At 42.0% G+C, this 21797-nt stretch overlaps 2 protein-coding genes across 4 annotated transcripts in view; one reads left to right on the forward strand and one right to left on the reverse strand.

Annotated features, from left to right (window-relative positions):
* brf1b (BRF1 RNA polymerase III transcription initiation factor subunit b) overlaps window positions 1-10955 on the forward strand; it is a 37458-nt gene extending 26503 nt beyond the window's left edge. The window contains exons 14-19 of one of the 2 annotated variants that reach the window (XM_034527420.1): window positions 300-381; window positions 1377-1429; window positions 7362-7651; window positions 8255-8303; window positions 10126-10330; window positions 10512-10955. In XM_034527420.1, the coding sequence (XP_034383311.1) occupies window positions 300-381; window positions 1377-1429; window positions 7362-7651; window positions 8255-8303; window positions 10126-10330; window positions 10512-10543 (711 nt within the window). In that variant the 3' untranslated portion in view covers window positions 10544-10955. The remainder of the gene's footprint in view (window positions 1-299; window positions 382-1376; window positions 1430-7361; window positions 7652-8254; window positions 8304-10125; window positions 10331-10511) is intronic. The other variant, XM_034527421.1, reaches the window with a different exon arrangement.
* An 80-nt stretch (window positions 10956-11035) lies between these two features.
* Window positions 11036-21776, reverse strand: ahsa1a (AHA1, activator of heat shock protein ATPase homolog 1a). 2 transcript variants are annotated; one of them, XM_034527426.1, is made up of 10 exons: window positions 21682-21776; window positions 18024-18116; window positions 17578-17768; window positions 12967-13049; window positions 12755-12872; window positions 12591-12682; window positions 12376-12513; window positions 11581-11682; window positions 11451-11502; window positions 11036-11351 (listed from the first exon to the last, which is right to left on the reverse strand). In XM_034527426.1, exons 2-10 carry the CDS (start codon window positions 18101-18103, stop codon window positions 11194-11196), a joined length of 1014 nt encoding a protein of 337 aa, XP_034383317.1. In that variant the 5' UTR covers window positions 18104-18116; window positions 21682-21776; the 3' UTR covers window positions 11036-11193. The 2 variants fall into 2 exon arrangements, with proteins under 2 accessions (XP_034383317.1, XP_034383318.1); XM_034527427.1 differs by having other exon boundaries at window positions 12354-12513.
* Window positions 21777-21797: the final 21 nt, after the last annotated feature.

Genomic DNA, 21797 nt, shown 5'->3' on the forward strand with positions numbered 1-21797 from the left:
GGCTGTATATACCGTATATACCATTCTTCTCGATTTAGATTTAGCATCTTTCTGATGGTCATGTTTTTTGGGACATCTTCTGGTGTCGTTTGTTCCTTGTAGTCTGTTCCTTGTCTGTTGTGCTCTGTGGACTGTGTCTATTGTTGTCTGTATAAATTGTTGGTGGCAAATGAGTTTCCCCACTTGGGATTAATAAAGTTCTCTAATCTATGTGGAGGAATGAACTGCCATGAAGGTGCTTTTATTGTGAAAGGAGTGAACAGGATGGGCCGTCTTCTTCTTCTGGTTTTCTGCTGCAGTATATCCTGAATGATTGGGAGGTCCAGGTAAAGACAGAGCTGTGGATGAAGCAGAATGCAGAATACCTCAAGGAGCAGAAAGGTGATCATCAGCATAGTCTTCCTCTCCCTTCCTGGTGATCATCATCATCATAGTCTTCCTCTCCCTTACTAGTGAGTCTTCCTCTCCCTTCCTGGTGATCATCTTCATCATAGTCTCTCTCTCTCTCTCTATATCTATATATCTCTATATCTATATATATATCTCTTCCTCTCCCTAACTAGTGATCATCTTCATCATAGTCTTTCTCTCCCTTACTGACTGGTTATATATACCCTTCCTCTCCTTTACTGACTGGTTATATATACCATGGTCTTCCTCTCCCTTACTGACTGGTTATATATAACCTTCCTCTCCTTTACTGACTGGTTATATATACCATGGTCTTTCTCTCCCTTACTGACTGGTTATATATAACCTTCCTCTCCTTTACTGACTGGTTATATATACCCTTCCTCTCCTTTACTGACTGGTTATATATACCATGGTCTTCCTCTCCCTTACTGACTGGTTATATATACCCTTCCTCTCCTTTACTGACTGGTTATATATACCATGGTCTTTCTCTCCCTTACTGACTGGTTATATATAACCTTCCTCTCCTTTACTGACTGGTTATATATACCATGGTCTTCCTCTCCCTTACTGACTGGTTATATATAACCTTCCTCTCCTGGTTATATACACCATGGTCTTCCTCTCCCTTACTGACTGGTTATATATAACCTTCCTCTCCTTTACTGACTGGTTATATATACCCTTCCTCTCCTTTACTGACTGGTTATATATACCATGGTCTTCCTCTCCCTTACTGACTGGTTATATATAACCTTCCTCTCCTTTACTGACTGGTTATATATACCCTTCCTCTCCTTTACTGACTGGTTATATATACCATGGTCTTCCTCTCCCTTACTGACTGGTTATATATAACCTTCCTCTCCTGGTTATATATACCATGGTCTTCCTCTCCCTTACTGACTGGTTATATATAACCTTCCTCTCCCTTACTGACTGGTTATAAATACCCTCCACAGAGAAGGAGGAGAGGATCAGGAAGGAGAAGGAACAGGGGACGTATAAAGAGAAGGTGAGTTTCATAATGAAGCCAGAATATATTTTATATACATTATTTAAAGTTGAGGCTCCACTTAAATAATTTATATTGATCTGAATGCAGTCCATTAACCATTCATAATCTATTATAACATATTTATTATAATATTTATTATAATATGTATTATTATTAAGTATTTCATTCGTTTGTTTGTGATCGGGGGCTTCCATTAAAGAGTCATATATATATGTATATATATATATGTGTGTGTATATATATATATATATATATATACATTCATACATTGTGTGTGTGTGTATATATATATAATATAGTATCATATTAAATAGTCATATATGCAATACAGTTTATTTTATATAGCCTCAAAGGAATCAGGAAAAACTCCCCAAAAATAACCTTTCACGGGTAAAAAAGTGAAGAACCCTTCAGGAGAGCAACAGAGGAGGATCCCTCTCCACGGATGGACAGATGAATAGATGTCATGTGACCAGATCAACAGAGTTACAGAGTTACATAAACATTCAATGAATATGACAGATGTATGAATAATTAGTAGGCATGGACCAGATAAGCACCATCTATGAGACCAGAGGACAGTGAGGAGTTGATGATGTTTGTGATGAGAGGGGAGAGTGAGGGGAGGCAGGCCTTGACTAAGGAAGAGGGAAGGGGGTCAAGGGCACAGGCGGAGGTCTTCATGCTAGAGACTGTGGAGGAGAGGTCCATTTCAGTGATTGAATTGAAGGATGAGAGTGAGTGGGTTGGAAGTAAGATAAGATAATATAATCTTTTATTGGTCCTGCAGTGCGGACATTTACAGGATTACAGCTCAGCTGTTTGTGCAGCCTGACAGGAGCAGGAAGGAAGGACTTGCGGTACCTCTCTTTCACACACCGGGGGTGAAGCAGCCGGTGGCTGAAGGAGCTGTACAGAGCTGCCAGAGTGTCCTGCATTGGGTGGGAGGTGTTGTCCATCAGGGACGATAGCTTAGCCATCATCCTCCTGTCTCCCACCACCTCCATCGTATCCAGTGGACACCCCAGCACACTGCTGGCCTTCTTGACAAGTTTGTTTAGTCTCTTCCTGTCAGCTGTCGGGGTGTTGCTGCTCCAGAAGACCACTCAATAAAAGAAGGCTGATGCCATCACATAGTCTTCAGGAGTGCTCCTTGCACTCCAAAAGACCTCAGTCTCCTCAGCAGAAAGAGTCTGCTCTGTCCCTTTTTATAGAGAGAATGTGTGTTGTCAGACTAGTCCAGTTTATTGTTCAAGTAAACACCCAGGTACTTATAAGATTTGACAATCTCAATGTCTATTCCCTGGATGTTCACTGGTTCCGGGGGAGAGCGTTTACCACCAGTTCTTTGGTTTTACCAGAGTTGATCTGGAGGCGGTTCCGCTGGCACCATCCTATAAAGTCCTGGTTAAGTTCCCTGTATTTCCTGTCATCGTCGGCGGAAATGTGGCCGACGATTGCAGAGTCATCAGAGAACTTCTGTATGTGGCAGTTATCAGAGTTGTATTTGAAGTCCGAGGTGTATATGGTGAAGGGGAATGGGGCCAGAACTGTTCCTTGTGGGGCTCCTGTGCTGCAGGACACCCGGTCTGACTTGCACTCCTGTGTCCGCACATACTGTGGCCGGTTTGTGAGGTAGTCGAGGATCCATGCAGTGAGGTGGTGGTCAACCCCGGTCTGCTCCAGCTTGTCCCTCAGAAGCAAAGGCTGGATGGTGTTGAAGGCACTGGAGAATTCGAAAAACATGACTCTCACAGTGCTTCAGCCTTTTCCAGGTGAGAAAGGCATCTGTGTAGGAGGTAGATGACAGGTAGATGACTGATCCTCTTCCTCAGCTCCCTCTGCACAGTCCTCAGCTCTTCCTTGTTACCATATCTAAAGACCCTCTTGTTCTCCTTGAGGAGGGCCTTTATTTCCGGCGAGATCCAGGGTTTGCTCTTTGAGAAGCACTGCACAGTCCTGGTGGGTACGGTATTCTCAACACAGAAGTTAATGTAGTCCGTAATGCAGTCAGTGAGACCGTCGATGTCCTCCCCATGGGTGTCAGTGAATGCTTCCCACACAGTTGACTCAAAGTAGTCCTTCAGAGACTCCTCGGTTCCATCGGACCATCGTTTAACTGTGCGGGTCACAGCTGGCTGCCTGTGTACAAGAGGTTTGTACACAGGCAGGAGGTGCACCAGGCTGCGGTGAGATCTGCCCAGGGGAGGTGATGATGAGTATGCCTCTTTGGTGTTCGCTTAGAGTAGATCTAGTGTCTTATTGTCTCTGATGTGGCATGTGACATACTGGGTGAAGGTGGGCAGAGTGGATGACAGAGGGGCATGATTGAAGTCCCCAGATAGGAGGAGGGCATTGGGTGTTGTGTCAGCAGCCTGCTTGTTGCCGAACGGATGACGTCACAGGCCGCTTCAGTGTTAGCAGAGGGGGGGATATACGCAGCTATCACGATAACATGCGAGAATTCCCTTGGTAGATAGTTCGGCCTCAATAGCTAACAGCTCAATGTCCTTTGTGCAGGTCTGTTCCTTAACAGTGATGTGCCCTGAGTTACACCATCTATCATTAACAAACACTGCCAGGCCTCCTCTCTTCCTCTTACCTCTCTCCATGTCCTGTCCATGTCCTGTCCGCCCATATGATGCGGAACCCGTCCAGTGTAACATGCGTGTAGATGGTGTACATTGGCTTGAGTTTGTTGATGGTGAAGAAAAGCGTTTTGGGGTTGTTGGAGCCAGATTGGATGATGGAGGAGTAGTGAGAGGAGCGAGCGGTGTTGAGGTTATCTTTATATTGTTGTTGGTGGAGTTTGAAGGCATCAAGGTGAACAGTGAGCCCAGTTTTATTGGCAAGACGTTTGACGGCCCTGTACTTTGAGGTGGGGAAGTTGGTCAGTCTACCAGGGGGCGGAGTGGGTGAAGAATACAAATTCGTTGAGTACCGAGCTCACCCAGAATGCAGCTGCTCGACTGGTCTTCAACCTCCCGAAATGTACCAACACTACTCCGCTCCTCCGCGACCTTCACTGGTTACCGGTGGCCACCCGCATCCGCTTCAAAACATTAGTACTTGTGTACAGTGCTGCGAACAGATCGGGTCCGGTCTACACCCAGGACATGGTCAAACCGTCAATCCGAGGTTAGGTTTTGAAGCGGATGCGGGCGGCCACCGGTAACCAGTGAAGGTCGCGGAGGAGAGGAGTAGTGTTGGTACATTTCGGGAGGTTGAAGACCAGTCGAGCAGCTGCATTCTGGGTGAGCTGTAGAGGTCGAATGGCATTAGCAGGTAGACCTGAAGGAGGGAGTTGCAATAGTCCAGCCGTGAGATGACCAGAGCCTGAACCTGGACCTGTGCCGCCTTCTGAGTGAGAAGAGGTCGTATTCTCCTGATGTTGTACAACATGTACCTACAGGAGCGTGTTGTTGCGGTAATGTTGGCAGTCAGGGAGAGTTGACTGTCGAGTGTCACACCGAGGTTCCTGGCAGTCGGAGCCAACACTGAGTTGTTGAAGGTGATAGACAGGTCGTGGGTGGGAGAGCCTTTTCCTGGAAGGAGGAGAAGTTCAGTCTTGTCCGGGTTAATTTTCAGGTGGTGAGCGGACATCCACTGAGAGATGTCGGTCAGACATCCACTGAGAGATGTCAATCAGACATCCACTGAGAGATGTCAATCAGACATCCACTGAGAGATGTCAGTCAGACATCCACTGAGAGATGTCAGTCAGACATCCACTGAGAGATGTCAATCAGACATCCACTGAGAGATGTCAGTCAGACAGGCAGAGATTCGTGCTGCTACCTGTGTTTCAGATTGGGGAAATGAGAGGATCAGTTGGGTATCATCAGCGTAGCTATGGTAGGAGAAGCCATGCGAGCGAATGACAGAGCCGAGAGAGTTGGTGTACAGAGAGAAGAGAAGAGGACCAAGGACTGAGCCCTGAGGGACCCCTGTAGTGAGAGGACAAGGCTCAGACACAGATCCTCTCCAAGTTACCCAGTAAGTGCGGTCGGTGAAGTAGGATGCCTGAGATACCAGGTCCTGGAGGGAGGAAATAAGGATCTGGTGGTTCACTGTGTCAAAGGCAGCGGAAAGGTCTAGAAGGATAAGGACAGAGGAGAGAGAGGCTGCTCTAGTGTGAAGGATAAGGACAGAGGAGAGAGAGGCTGCTCTACAGGTGCAGAGTCCGTTGTGGGAGGGTTGTTAGTTCCAAACAGTGGGAGAGAGTAAGAGATGAAGAAGTGGTCAGAGACAGGAAGTGGAGTTACAGTGAGGTTAGATGTAGAGCAGTTTCTGGTGAAAATATAGTCAAGGTGGTGTCCAGCTTTGTGAGTAGGAAAGGAAGGACTGAGAGAGAGAGCAAAGGAAGACAGTAAGAGTAGCAGGTCAGATGACTTCTGTCTGGATGTTAAAGTCACCCAGAAGGATGAGCGGGGGGCAGTTTTCTGGGAAGTTTGATAGGAGGACGTCTAGTTCTTCCAAGAAGTCTCCCAAGGAGCCAGGTGGACGGTAGAGAACAACAATGGTTAGATGAACCGGATGAGTAACCGTCACTACATGAAACTCAAAAGGCAGTGGGGTAAATGGAAGCGGGTAGAGAGCAAAACTCCATTTGGGTGAGATGAGTAGACCTGTGCCACCACCCCGACCAGAGGGTCTGGGTGTGTGGCTGAAGGAGAAGGCCGAGGAGAGAGCAGCAGGGGTTGATGTGTTGTCTGGTGTGATCCAAGTCTCAGTGAGAGCCAGGAAGTCCAGCGATTGCTTGATAGCGAACCCAGAGATGAAGTCTGCCTTGCGGTTAGCTGACTGGCAGTTCCAGAGGCACCCTGTGACGAGGCGCTGGGTCTGTGTGGAGCGGGTGGGATAAATAAGAGAGGAAGGATTTTGGTGCATGTGTGAACGAGTCCGCGGTCTATAATATCTACGAGTAGATGTGCACACAGGTATGGAAAGAAAACACATTATCACAGGGAAATGTTTATACTCAGCCGCCATCACCGAAGACTCCAACGAAAGACTCCTAGGTCTTTATTCTCCGAGTCTTGACTCCCACGAAAGACTCCTAGGTCTTTATCCACCGAGTAAGACTCTGGTAAGAGTCGGCACTCAGGCAGGGGATTCCTTGCTACCAGGACAAAGGTCTGTTTTACCTCAAGGTAAAAAAGTAGAATAAAGTTTAGTCCCTAGTAGATTTGGATTACAGAGCAAATACTTAAATCCTAGCTGGTTTCGTTGACTTTTCAGTCACTTGTGTAAAAAAGCAAGAAATCACAGCTCAAAGTGTTCAGATTAGAAAGACAGTACAGACTAGCATTCTAGTATACCTAAATACAGCAGATACAGTAGTAATATAGCAGAGAAACCTCTTTAAAGAATATACTCAGCAAGATACAGGAAGTCCCAGAAGTCAGCTCAGATGCACTGGGATCCTCCTCTGTTGCTCTCCTGAAGGGTTTTACCCTGAAAGGGTTTTTTCTATTTTTTGTGAGTTTTTCCTGATCCGATGTGAGGTCAAAGGTCAGGAATGTCGTATGTTTACAGATTGTAAAGCCCTCTGTCATTTTGGGCTTTACAAAATAAACAAACAAATGAATGATGACATGCAGCTATACATGTTGGGGAGAGGGCCAGAGAAAATATATGTAAATATAATATAGTATCAAAATAAATGTCATATATATTTAATATAGTATCATATTAAATAGTGTCTCATATATATATATATATATATATATATATATATATATATATATATATATATATATATATATATATATCATATTGTATCATATTTAATTGTGTGTCATATATAGAGTGTATATAATATAGTATATTTTTAAATAGTCATATATATATATATATATATATATATATATATATAAAAATAAAATAATAATGTAATATTTATATATATATATATTGTTGTCTCCAGCCGAAGAAGTCCAAGAAGAAGAAGGAGCAGATCCAGGCGCTGACGGCGGGCGAGGCCATCGAGAGGATGCTGGAGAAGAAGAAGATCTCCAGTAAGATCAACTACGACGTCCTCAGAGACCTGAACAGCAGAGGGACAGGAAGTGGGGGGGGCAGCAGTCCCAGCAGAGTGACCTCCGACCCCTCCGCCACAGCCGCTGCCACATGTAGACGACTCAACCGCCGCCGGCGCAGGAAGACCAGCGACGCTAACCGAGACCTCGCCGCTACCACCAGCATCATGGGGAAGAGGTAGATCAGTCATTTAAAGATATATATATATATATATCTAAATAAAGATATATATCTATAAGTAATTAAATATATATATATATATATCTACATAAAGATATATTATAGTAAAAGTTATATTTATCAACATTAAGGTCTATCTACATATATATATATCTACCTAAAGACACTATAAAGGTATAGATGTACATAAAGATATATATCTATATTTACATAAAGATTTATATATATAAAAATAAAGATATATATACATATATATCTACATAAAGATCTATATATACATAAAGACACATATCTATATCTACATTAAGATATATATCTACATTAAGATATATATATCTTCGACTATACCTTGAAAAGGGAAGGTAGCGCCGTAGTAGCACTTTAGTAGCACTTAAATGTCTCTTACTGATAGCACTTTGTAGTTTAACTTTTTGAAGAAATTGTACTTGCTTAATTCTTGTTGTTCTGAGTTTGGACTCATGGTTTAATGCACTTATTGTAAGTCGCTTTGGATAAAAGCGTCAGCTAAATGACATGAAATGTAATGAATACACAAAGACACATTTATATGAAAATGTATGTTCTACATGTTTGTCTCAGGGTCCGACTCCTTTTGTCCTCCACATCAAAGAAGAAAACATCAGTCCAGGTGAGCAACCACACCTTCTCCCACTTACTGACCATTAATTCAATTCTGTTTATTTTGTATAGCCTAAAATCCCAAATTACAAACTCCCCTCAGAGGGCTTTACAATCTGTACACATACGACACCTTTGACCTCACATCAGATCAGGAAAAACTCCCCAAAAAACGGGGGAAAAAGAGGAAAAATCCTTGAGGAGAGCAACAGAGGAGGATCCCTCTCCCCGGATGGACAGAAGCAATAGATGTCATGTGTACAGATGAACAGAGTTACAGAGTTACAACACATTCAATGAATATGACAGAAATTATGAATAATGAGTAGGCATGGACCACGATCCAGACCTCCACAATCCATGAAACAGAAGAAGAAAGGGGGGGGGGGGGGGGGGGGGGGGGGCATCAGCAGGGCCACAGAGGCAGGAGGCATCGCGAAAGAGGCCGGACCAATGAGGTCAGGCCTTTGAGGCAGGAGGCCCAGAGAAGGAGGCAGGGCCATTGGAAAGGAGGCCAGGTCTAGGCCAGAGGCTGGATGCAGGAAGCGGGGGCAAGGACCCAGGACCAGCTTCAGACACCTCCAGGTCCAATGGACCCTATGAGGCGTGAAGTCACAAAGACTCCGGGGAGGAAGCAGAGTTAATAAGGTGCAATGGAGAGATGTAAATTCATCCATAAGGAGAGAGAGAAGAGGAGATAGGTGCTCAGTGTATCCTAAAACATCCCCCAGCAGCCTATAAGCCTATAGCAGCATATCAAGGGGCTGGACCAGGGCAAACCTGATTCAGCCCTAACTATAAGCACTATTAAAGAGGAAAGTCTTCAATCTACTCTTAAATGTGGTGACTGTGTTTATGTATATGGGTTTCAACAAGAAAGATTATAGTTGACTGTGAACTGTAGCCGTAGACAGCTGGCTAGTCTCTAGAGCTGGCTAGGTAGTTAATAGCTGGCTAGTAGCTAATATCTGGAGCTAGTTAGCTAGTCTCTGGAGCTACGTAGCTATTATCTGGAGCTAGTTAGCTATTATCTAGACCTATGTAGCTCGTCTCTGGAGCTAGTTGGTTATTCTCTGGAGCTAGTTAGCTAATTTCTGGAGATTGTTAACTAGCTTTTCTCTGGAGCTAGTTAGCTAGTCTCTGGAGCTACGTGGCTATTATCTGGAGCTAGTTAACTCTTCTCTGGAGCTATGTAGCTCGTCTCTGGAGCTAGTTAGCTATTCTCTTGAGCTAGTTAGCTCTTCTCTGGAGCTAGTAAGCTAGTCTCTGGAGCTATGCAGCTATTGTCTAGAGCTTGTTAACTATTCTCTGGAGCTAGTTAGCTATTATTTGGAGCTAGTTAGCTAGTCTTTAGAGCTATTTAGCTGTTATCTGGAGCTAGTTAGCTAGTCTTTAGAGCTATTTAGCTGTTATCTGGAGCTAGTTAGCTAGTCTTTAGAGCTAATTAGCTATTATCTGGAGCTAGTAAGCTAGTCTCTGGAGCTACGCAACTATTGTCTGGAGCTTGTTAACTATTCTCTGGAGCTAGTTTGGTATTATCTGGAGCTAGTTAGCTAATCTTTAGAGCTAGTTAGCTATTATCTGGAGCTGCTCCTGGTAAAGTAGTCCGGTCCTGGGGGGAGCAAGGCATAGAACCGTAGATTCATTTTCTGTTAGCAGTGTTAATGTTAGCAACTCACAGTTAATGTTCTTCAATGATGTCGACTTACAGTAAGAAGACATTCATCCCTCTAATGTGGTTCATGTTTACCTGTGAAAAAGTCTATATATCTTATTATGTTATATTATATCTTCATAAGCGTCATTTAAACTCAATGTATTTCACCTCTAAGGCAGAAAACACCGTCACCATGACAACAGATGCAACAACAGAGGCTTCATCTGAAGCGACTCCTACACCCGAACTCGACAGAAGCACTGCCCCCGCTAGCCCGCCCCCTGTGGAGGTGGAGGTAGAGGAGGAGCAGGAGGAGCAGGAGGAGGAGCAGCAGGAGGAGGAGGAAGAGGAATGTGTCAGCGCTCTGCAGCTTGTAGGGGGTCAGTCCAGGTTTTAATTCTGAAAGCCTACAGGAAGAGGAAGTCATAGACCCCGAACCCCCAAAACCGTTAACTAAGCAGTGTTAATAAAGTTTTATGGACAGTAAAGTTCATCAGAAGAGAAAACCATGACCAACACATAGACCAATTGATTGATTCATTGATTGATTGTGTTTTCCAGATTACGGCTGTGAGGAGGAGGAGGTCTTCTAGGTCCTGCTGACCTTTGACGTCCAGCAAATGAACTCCGTCTGGTTAAACTGAGGCAGCTCCACTGAAACTGATCAATGTTACAGAAATCAATAATTAATATCAGTGATAAATGAAAACATGTTATATTATCACTTATGAGATTCAATTATTTTAATAGATTTTATAACTCACGTTCTTATCATTGTAACTTTTAGATGTTTGTATATTTTTATATTGATCCATTTGAATGTAAATAGAACAACACCGGTTGTTTTTTTTGTGTGTGTTTCTTGTGTACTTTTCTCGTAAATGAATGTGTGTTTTTTGTGTATTTTATATTTGAGTTTGTTGTTTCTGAAAAGAGAGAAAACATTGAGAGAATTAAAAAAAACTATGAAATTAGAAATAATACTAATAAACAAATAAAAATGGCCTTGATATTTTATTTTTGCTGCTTTGATGTTGGTTATCTGGGCTCTGATTGGTCCTGACAGCAAGAAGACAAACACACTGAACCGTCCAAACTTTATTCACACGATTCAAACTTTAACATTTTGGAAAATGGTTGTTTGTTTTTTAACTTCAGATGAAGCTGGGCTAACACTTTCCCTGCTCCCAGTCTTCATGCTAAGCTAAGCTACAGTCAGACAAGCTCCAGGGGGCGGAGTCTCTCAGTATCCGAACACCTGTTTGATTGCCTGGAAGTAGAACCGCGTCCAGCCCTCTCTGGTGGAGTCCTCCTCCCCTTCAGGTACTCCTCGACACTCCATCCTCAGCTCTGTCTCGCCTCCTCGGTCTTCCAGGTCCAGCCTGATGGCGGCGTAGTGTTCTGATGGAGACAACAAAAAAGCTCAGATGTCAGATTGTCCCTGAACGCAGCAGCAGAGAAGGTTCTAACGTGTCGTGACCTCATCACAGGAAGACGTACCGCTGGGCCATGTTCTGAACCGCCACCTCATCTCAATCTTTCGGTTTGGTACCTGCGGGGAGGGGAAGGGGTTTGGTTACCGTGGTAATACCGTGGTCAGTACTGATTGGCTGATCAGCGGTGACCTCACCAGCTGTGTGAACTCTCCTCTGACGCTCCCGTCCAACATCTGGAACCTCCCTCCACGCCGCCCATCCACCTCCGCCACCGACCGGGTAAACACCTGCACGAACTGAGGAGACGGAGGATTACCTGCAGTACTGCAGTACTGCAGTACTAGTACTACTACAATACTGTACGACTACACTGATGAGCGTGTCACAGTGCTACTGGGAAAAGCCTACTGATGGGTTCTAGTTCGGCCTGGTTTTACCCTGACCGGTTCTGTTCTGGTTCGGCCTGGTTTTACCCCGATCGGTTCAGTTCTGGTTCGGCCTGGTTTTACCCTGATCGGTTCTGTTCTGGTTTGGCCTGGTTTTACCCTGATTGGTTCTGTTCTGGTTCGACCTGGATTTACCCTGATTGGTTCTGTTCTGGTTCGACCTGGATTTACTCTGATTGGTTCTGTTCTGGTTCGGCCTGGTTTTACCCTGACCGGTTCAGTTCTGGTTCTGCCTGGTCGCACCCAAATCGGTTCTGGTTCGGCCTGGTTTTACCCTGATCGGTTCTGTTCTGGTTCAACCTGGATTTACCCTGATTGGTTCTGTTCTGGTTCGACCTGGATTTACCCTGATTGGTTCTGTTCTGGTTCGGCCTGGTTTTACCCTGACCGGTTCAGTTCTGGTTCTGCCTGGTCGCACCCAAATCGGTTCTGGTTCGGCCTGGTTTTACCCTGATCGGTTCTGTTCTGGTTCGACCTGGATTTACCCTGATTGGTTCTGTTCTGGTTCGACCTGGATTTACCCATATCTGTTCTGGATAGTACCTCCTGGCTGATGAAGGTCCTGTATAGTTCATCAGGAGAGGTTTGGAAGGTTTCCGTCAGATTAAAGGTGCAGGTTGAGATAGGAACACCTGGGAAGGAGGGGGCAGGGCCAGAGGAACACCTGGGGGTGGGGCTTTTCTATAGGATAATTCAAAGAGGTCAGAGGTCACTTTTACACCTGTGTCAGAATGTATGGATGTGTAACTGAAGTATACCTGAGCTTTACAGATCTGTTTCTTCTGGGTCTGAGGTTCAGGTAGCTGCGGTTGGTCGGCCACCTTAGCAAGGATCATTCCTTGACTGAACTCTGTGAGGTCACTCAAGTTACTACAGGGGTCAGCACTGATTGGTTAGTGCAGATGCATTCTGGGTAACATACCTGATTTGAGCTGGAGGACGAACTCGCCCAGAGCCCTCCGGACTTCCTGAACGCCGCACTTCTTCATGAGGTCGAGGAGCGGCGTGTCGGGCTGGTCTTTGCACAGAGACACTGAGATCTGGACGGGAATACGATTATCAATACGATCATCAATTCAGCGATCGGTACAGTGATCAATACAGTTCACCAGGAACAGGAAGTAGTTGACTTACGTCAAGGTCCTCCATGTCGTTCTCGTCCGAGAGGTTGGACACGTCAACGGTTCCTCTGAACTTCACGCCGCCGCTTGTCGTCCCTGCAGACAGGAAACTGTTAACTCCACAGAAGAAGAGCGATGGCTCCTCTTCCATCTGCTCACCTGACAAATACACAAGTTTCTAATCTTCACGTGTCACGAAAAGACTTATTCAACAAACAGGCTTGTTTTACTGTACTGTTAAAATACAAAACACCACATCCTGAGTTGGGAGAACATCATTAAATTCACTGATGTGTCTGGTTTTTAAAATTTTAAATGGTATGGCTCCGCCCCCGCTTAGTGAATTTGTTAAACAAAGCAGTCAAAGCAGCAGACTCACTAGATCTGCTACAAGAGGTGATTGTGTCATTTCATATAGGTCAAGCTCGTTTAGCAGGTCACTCGATGCTCTGCCACCACACATATGTTCACAAAACACGTACAAAACGTTCCAGCAGAACCTGAAGGAATGGCTTGTTGCCAATCAGGTGTGCAGTCATTGATGTGCTGTCTGTCCTGATGCTTGTTTCTCCTATATGTGCATTTGTTTTGTATGTGTATGTTGTATTGTAGCTGGGTTTGTTCTGCCTGATGCTGCAGCCCGTTATGTCTCTGGTCTATTATTGTACGCTTTCTTTTTGCTGTGTATTGGTTTTGTTTATATGTTGTCAGTTTGTCTATGAATTTTATTTCCATTTTATTTTGAGATGTTGTTATTTTAGGCTGCCTCACAAACATCTGGCCAGGGACAGCAGATGGAAATTAGCTTCTCTGGCTCACTTACAGTCCTACTGTTGATTAGTGTGCATTGTCCCTGCAAAATAAATGAATAAAATAAATAAAGTACTGGTTAAATACAGGTAGTACTGTTAAAATACAGGTAGTACTGGTTAAATACAGGTAGTACTGGTTAAATACAGGCAGTACTGTTAAAATACAGGTAGTACTGGTTAAATACAGGCAGTACTGTTAAAATACAGGTAGTACTGGTTAAATACAGGTAGTACTGTTAAAATACAGGTAGTACTGGTTAAATACAGGCATTACTGTTAAAATACAGGTAGTACTGGTTAAATACAGGTAGTACTGTTAAAATACAGGTAGTGCTGGTTAAATACAGGTAGCACTGGTTAAATACAGGTAGTACTGTTAAAATACAGGCAGTACTGTTAAAGTACAGGTAGTACTGGTTAAATTCAATTCAATTCAGTTTATTTTGTATAGCCCAATATCACAAATTACAAATTTGCCTCAGAGGGCTTTACAATCTGTACACATACGACATCCCTGTCCCAGGACCTCACATCGAATCAGGAAAAACTCCCCAAAAATAACCTTTCACAGGGAAAAAAGGGAAGAAACCTTCAGGAGAGCAACAGAGGAGGATCCCTCTCCCCGGATGGACAGAAGCAATAGATGTCATGTGTACAGAATGAACAGCATTTACAAAGTTACATAAACACATTACATGAATATGACAATGTATGAATGGAACTCCAATCCATGAAACAGAAGGAGGTAGAGAGGAGGGGGCGGGGCATCAGCAGGGCCAAGGTGGGAGGCCGGCTCACCAGCATCAGACACCTCCAGGTCCAATGGACCCTATGAGACGTGAAGTCACAACGACTCCGGGGAGGAAGCAGAGTTAATAAGGTGCAATGGAGAGATGTAAATGTATCCATAAGGAGAGAGAGAAGAGGAGAGAGGTGCTCAGTGTATCCTAAAACATCCCCCAGCAGCCTATAAGCCTATAGCAGCATATCAAGGGGCTCGACCAGGGCAAACCTGATTCAGCCCTAACTATAAGCACTATTAAAGAGGAAAGTCTTAAGTCTATTCTTGAATGAGGTGACTGTGTCTGCCTCCCGGACTGAAAGTGGAAGCTGGTTCCATAAAAGAGGAGCTTGATAACTGAAGGCTCTTGCTCCCATCCTACTTTTTAGGACTCTAGGAACCACAAGTAGCCCCGCATTTAGTGAGCAGCTCTCTAGTGGGGCAATATGGTACTACAAGCTCCTTAAGATATGATGGTGCATCACCAATCAAGGCTTTGTAGGTGAGGAGAAGAATTTTAAATGTGATTCTTGATTTTACAGGGAGCCAGTGCAGCGCAGCTAATACAGGAGTCATGTGATCTCTTTTCTTAGTTTGTGTGAGTATACGAGCTGCAGCATTCTGGATCAACTGGAGGGACTTAAGAGACTTATTAGAGCAGCCTGATAATAAGGAGTTGCAGTAATCTAGTCTGGAAGTAACAAACGCGTGAACCAGCTTTTCTACATCTTTTTGAGACAAGATGTGCCTGATTTTTGAAATGTTACGTAGATGAAAAAATGCAATCCTTGAGATTTGCTTAACGTGGGAGTTAAAGGACAAGTCTCGGTCAAAGATAACGCCTAGATTCTTTACAGTGGTGTTGGATGCCAGGGAAATGCCATCAACAGAAACCACATCACCAGATAATTGATCTCTGAGGTGTTCAGGGCCAGTAAAATAACTTCAGTTTTGTCTGAGTTTAACATCAGGAAGTTGCAGGTCATCCATGTTTTTATGTCTTTAAGACATTCTTGAATTTTAGCGAGCTGGTTGGTCTCCTCTGGTTTGATCGATAGATATAATTGAGTATCGTCTGCATAGCAATGAAAGTTTATGCAGTGTTTCCTGATAATATTGCCCAAAGGAAGCATATATAAGGTAAATAAAATTGGTCCAAGCACAGAACCTTGTGGAACTCCGTGATTAACGTTGGTGGTCATTGAGGCTTCATCGTTTATAAATACAAATTGAGATCGATCTGATAAATAGGATTTAAACCAACTTAGTGCGGTACCTGAAATGCCAATCGACTGATCCAGTCTCTGTAATAGGATGTCATGATCAATGGTGTCGAACGCAGCACTAAGGTCTAATAATACCAGTACGGAGATGAGTCCTTTATCTGATGCAATTAGGAGGTCATTTGTAATTTTCACCAGTGCTGTCTCTGTGCTGTGGTGTTTTCTAAATCCTGACTGAAACTCCTCAAATAAACTATTTTGATGTAGGAAGTCGCACAACTGATTTGCGACTACTTTCTCAAGGATCTTAGAGAGGAAGGGAAGGTTAGAGATCGGTCTGTAGTTAGCCAACACCTCTGGATTAAGAGTGGTCTTTTTCAAGGTTTAATTACAGCTACTTTGAAGGAATGTGGTACATGGCCTGTTAGCAAAGACACATTAACAATATCCAGCAGAGAGGTGCCAATTAAAGGCAACACGTCTTTAAGCAGCCTCGTTGGGATGGGGTCTAAGAGACAGGTAGACGGTTTAGAAGTAGAAACCGTTGAAGACAATTGGTCTAGGTTAATGGGAGAAAAGCTATCCAAATATACACCAGGGCATACAGCCGTTTCCAAGGCAACACCTCTTGATGACAGATCGGTAGTAGTTAAGGGCAAGAGAGCATCAATCTTGCCTCTAATAGTTAAAATCTTTTCATTGAAGAAGTTCATGAAGTCATTACTACTGAGGTCTATAGGAATACACGGCTCCACAGAGCTGTGACTCTCTGTCAGCCTGGCTACAGTGCTAAAGAGAACCCTGGGGTTGTTCTTATTTTTCTCTATTACTGATGAGTAATAGGCTGCTCTGGCATTACGGAGAGCCTTTTTATATGTTTTATCTCGCCAAACTAAGCGTGATTCTTCCAGATTGGTGGAACGCCATATGCTTTCAAGCTTTCGTGAAGTTTGCTTTAGGTCGCGGGTCTGAGGGTTCTACCAGGGAGCAAACCTCCTTTGCCTCACTGTCTTTTTCTTCAGTGGGGCTATCAAGTCTAGTGTCATTCTCAGTGAGCCTGTAGCACTATCGACAAGATGATCCATCTGGGACGGACTAAAGTTAGCACAGGAGTCCTCCGTCACATTGAGACGTGGTATTGAATCAAATGCAGAAGGAATCTCTTCTTTAAATGTAGCTACAGCACTGTCAGTTAGACATCTGGTGTAGAAACTTTTGACTAACGGTGTATACTCCGGGAGTATGAACTCAAAAGTTATGAGGTAATGGTCTGACAGAAGAGGGTTCTGTGGGAAGACCTCCAAATGCTCAATGCCATATGTAAGAACAAGGTGGAGGGTGTGGCCAAAGCAGTGAGTGGGTTTCTGTACTCTCTGACAGAAGCCAATCGAGTCCAACAATGAGATAAATGCAGTACTAAGGCAATCATTATCAATATCCACATGAATATTAAAATCTCCTACAATAATAAATAGAGGTAGTACTGTTAAAATACAGGTAGTACTGGTTAAATACAGGTAGTACTGTTAAAGTACAGGTAGTACTGGTTAAATACAGGTAGTACTGTTAAAATACAGGCAGTACTGTTAAAGTACAGGTAGTACTGGTTAAATACAGGTAGTACTGTTAAAATACAGGCAGTACTGTTAAAGTACAGGTAGTACTGGTTAAATACAGGTAGTACTGTTAAAATACAGGTAGTACTGGTTAAATACAGGTAGTACTGTTAAAATACAGGCAGTACTGTTAAAGTACAGGTAGTACTGACGGGTTAGTAGAGTGACATCATCAGTGGCATCTTCACTGACCCAGCCAGCTGGCCCTCAGCTGCCACTCATAGAAGAAGAAGAGCTTCCCTCTGCGGTTGTTGATGGAGGACTCCCCCTCCACCTTGGTCACCTCCGTCAGCTGGACCACGCCCTCCGGCCCTTCCAGACTGACCCCCAGCAGGAGCTCACGGAGGAGGACTGAGGACCAGGAGCTCACATCACGCTCTGTCCTGGGGGTGCATGAGAATGTATCATAACGATATTAGTGTTATTATTAACTTACAATAATAGTAATGTTACATTCTAGTAATAAACAACAACAAATGAGAATAATAAATAATAATAATAATAATATGAAATAATAACAACAATACTGATCAATAACAACAACAACAAATACCCGTAATAATAAATAACAATAACAAATAATAATGTTAAATAACACATAATAACAACAATAAATAATAATGATAATAATTACAGACCAGTGCCAGTTGTTGACGTTGGTTCCATCTACTCTCTGCTCGACGATCCATCGAGGATCTCCTTCGCCCCATTTAGCCATCAGGGAGTACTGACTATATGTATATTACTGTGTTATTGATGTAGTATTACTGCTGTACTGACTAGTATTACTGCTGTACTGACTGTAGTATTACTGCTGTACTGACTAGTATTACTGCTGTACTGACTGTAGTATTAATGCTGTACTGACTATATGTATATTACTGTGTTATTGATGTAGTATTACTGCTGTACTGACTATAGTATTAATGCTGTACTGACTAGTATTACTGCTGTACTGACTGTAGTATTAATGCTGTACTGACTATATGTATATTACTGTGTTATTGATGTAGTATTACTGCTGTACTGACTGTAGTATTACTGCTGTACTGACTAGTATTACTGCTGTACTGACTGTAGTATTACTGCTGTACTGACTATATGTATATTACTGTGTTATTGATGTAGTATTACTGCTGTACTGACTATATGTATATTACTGTTATTGATGTAGTATTACTGCTGTACTGACTAGTATTAATGCTGTACTTATTGTAGTATTACTGCTGTACTTATTGTAGTATCACTGCTGTACTTATTGTAGTATCACTGCTGTACTTACTGTAGTATTACTGCTGTACTAACTAGTATTAATGCTGTAGTGACTGTAGTATTACTGCTGTACTTATTGTAGTATTACTGCTGTACTAACTAGTATTAATGCTGTAGTAACTGTAGTATTACTGCTGTACTAATTGTAGTATTACTGCTGTACTAACTAGTATTAATGCTGTAGTGACTGTAGTATTACTGCTGTACTTATTGTAGTATTACTGCTGTACTAACTAGTATTAATGCTGTAGTAACTGTAGTATTACTGCTGTACTTATTGTAGTATTACTGCTGTACTAACTAGTATTAATGCTGTACTTATTGTAGTATTACTGCTGTACTTATTGTAGTATCACTGCTGTACTTACTGTAGTATTACTGCTGTACTAACTAGTATTAATGCTGTAGTGACTGTAGTATTACTGCTGTACTTATTGTAGTATTACTGCTGTACTAACTAGTATTAATGCTGTAGTAACTGTAGTATTACTGCTGTACTTATTGTAGTATCACTGCTGTACTTATTGTAGTATTACTGCTGTACTAACTAGTATTAATGCTGTAGTAACTGTAGTATCACTGCTGTACTTATTGTAGTATTACTGCTGTACTAACTAGTATTAATGCTGTAGTGACTGTAGTATCACTGCTGTACTTATTGTAGTATTACTGCTGTACTAACTAGTATTAATGCTGTAGTAACTGTAGTATTACTGCTGTACTTATTGTAGTATTACTGCTGTACTAACTAGTATTACTGCGGTACTTATTGTAGTATTACTGCTGTACTTATTGTAGTATCACTGCTGTACTTACTGTAGTATTACTGCTGTACGTATTGTAGTATTACTGCTGTACTTACTGTAGTATCACTGCTGTACTTACTGTAGTATTACTGCTGTACTAACTAGTATTAATGCTGTAGTAACTGTAGTATTACTGCTGTACTTATTGTAGTATTACTGCTGTACTAACTAGTATTAATGCTGTAGTAACTGTAGTATTACTGCTGTACTTATTGTAGTATTACTGCTGTACTAACTAGTATTAATGCTGTAGTAACTGTAGTATTACTGCTGTACTTATTGTAGTATTACTGCTGTACTAACTAGTATTAATGCTGTAGTAACTGTAGTATTACTGCTGTACTTATTGTAGTATTACTGCTGTACTAACTAGTATTAATGCTGTAGTGACTGTAGTATTACTGCTGTACTTACTGTAGTATTACTGCTGTACTAACTAGTATTAATGCTGTAGTAACTGTAGTATTACTGCTGTACTTATTGTAGTATTACTGCTGTACTAACTAGTATTAATGCTGTACTTACTGTAGTATTACTGCTGTACTTACTGTAGTATTACTGCTGTACTAACTAGTATTAATGCTGTAGTGACTGTAGTATTACTGCTGTACTTACTGTAGTATTAATGCTGTACTGACTAGTATTACTGCTTTACTGACTATAATATGAGTACTGATTGTAGTATTACTGCTGTACTACCTGTAGTAGTACTGCTGTACTGACTGCAGTATTACTGCGGTACTTATTGTAGTATTACTGCTGTACTTATTGTAGTATTACTACTGTACTTATTGTAGTATTACTGCTGTACTGACTGCAGTATTACTGCGGTACTTATTGTAGTATTACTGCTGTACTTATTGTAGTATTACTGTGGTACTAACTGTAGTATTACTGCTGTACTTATTGTAGTATTACTGCGGTACTTATTGTAGTATTACTGCTGTACTTATTGTAGTATTACTGTGGTACTAACTGTAGTATTACTGCGGTACTTATTGTAGTATTACTGCTGTACTTATTGTAGTATTACTACTGTACTTATTGTAGTATTACTGCTGTACTGACTGCAGTATTACTGCGGTACTTATTGTAGTATTACTGCTGTACTTATTGTAGTATTACTGTGGTACTAACTGTAGTATTACTGCGGTACTTATTGTAGTATTACTGCTGTACTTATTGTAGTATTACTGCTGTATTTATTGTAGTATTACTGCTGTACTTATTGTAGTATTACTGCTGTACTTATTGTAGTATTACTGCGGTACGTATTGTAGTATTACTGCTGTACTAACTGTAGTAGTACTGCTGTACTGACTCTAGTATTACTGCTGTATTTATTGTAGTATTACTGCTGTACTTATTGTAGTATTACTGCTGTACTAACTGTAGTAGTACTGCTGTACTGACTGCAGTATTACTGCGGTACTTATTGTAGTATTACTGCTGTACTTATTGTAGTATTACTGCTGTACTTATTGTAGTATTACTGCTGTACTGACTGCAGTATTACTGCGGTACTTATTGTAGTATTACTGCTGTACTTATTGTAGTATTACTGCGGTACTAACTGTAGTATTACTGCTGTACTTATTGTAGTATTACTGCGGTACTTATTGTAGTATTACTGCGGTACTTATTGTAGTATTACTGCGGTACTAACTGTAGTATTACTGCTGTACTTATTGTAGTATTACTGCGGTACTTATTGTAGTATTACTGCTGTACTTATTGTAGTATTACTGCGGTACTTATTGTAGTATTACTGCGGTACGTATTGTAGTATTACTGCTGTATTTATTGTAGTATTACTGCTGTACTTATTGTAGTATTACTGCGGTACTTATTGTAGTATTACTGCTGTACTTATTGTAGTATTACTGCGGTACTTATTGTAGTATTACTGCTGTACTTATTGTAGTATTACTGCGGAACTTATTGTAGTATTACTGCTGTACTTATTGTAGTATTACTGCTGTATTTATTGTAGTATTACTGCTGTACTTATTGTAGTATTACTGCTGTACTTATTGTAGTATTACTGCGGTACGTATTGTAGTATTACTGCTGTACTAACTGTAGTAGTACTGCTGTACTGACTCTAGTATTACTGCTGTATTTATTGTAGTATTACTGCTGTACTTATTGTAGTATTACTGCTGTACTTATTGTAGTATTACTGCGGTACTTATTGTAGTATTACTGCGGTACTTACTGTACTTCTACCCTGATCAGCTGTCCTTAAACGTCTCCCGAGTCTGACTGTTCAGCTGAAATTTAAAACCACTTCACTCTGTCTACTTCCGGTATACATTTTCAAAGTAAACCTAC

This window comes from Cyclopterus lumpus, chromosome 24, assembly GCF_009769545.1.
Source record: "Cyclopterus lumpus isolate fCycLum1 chromosome 24, fCycLum1.pri, whole genome shotgun sequence".
Classification (NCBI taxonomy): domain Eukaryota; kingdom Metazoa; phylum Chordata; class Actinopteri; order Perciformes; family Cyclopteridae; genus Cyclopterus; species Cyclopterus lumpus.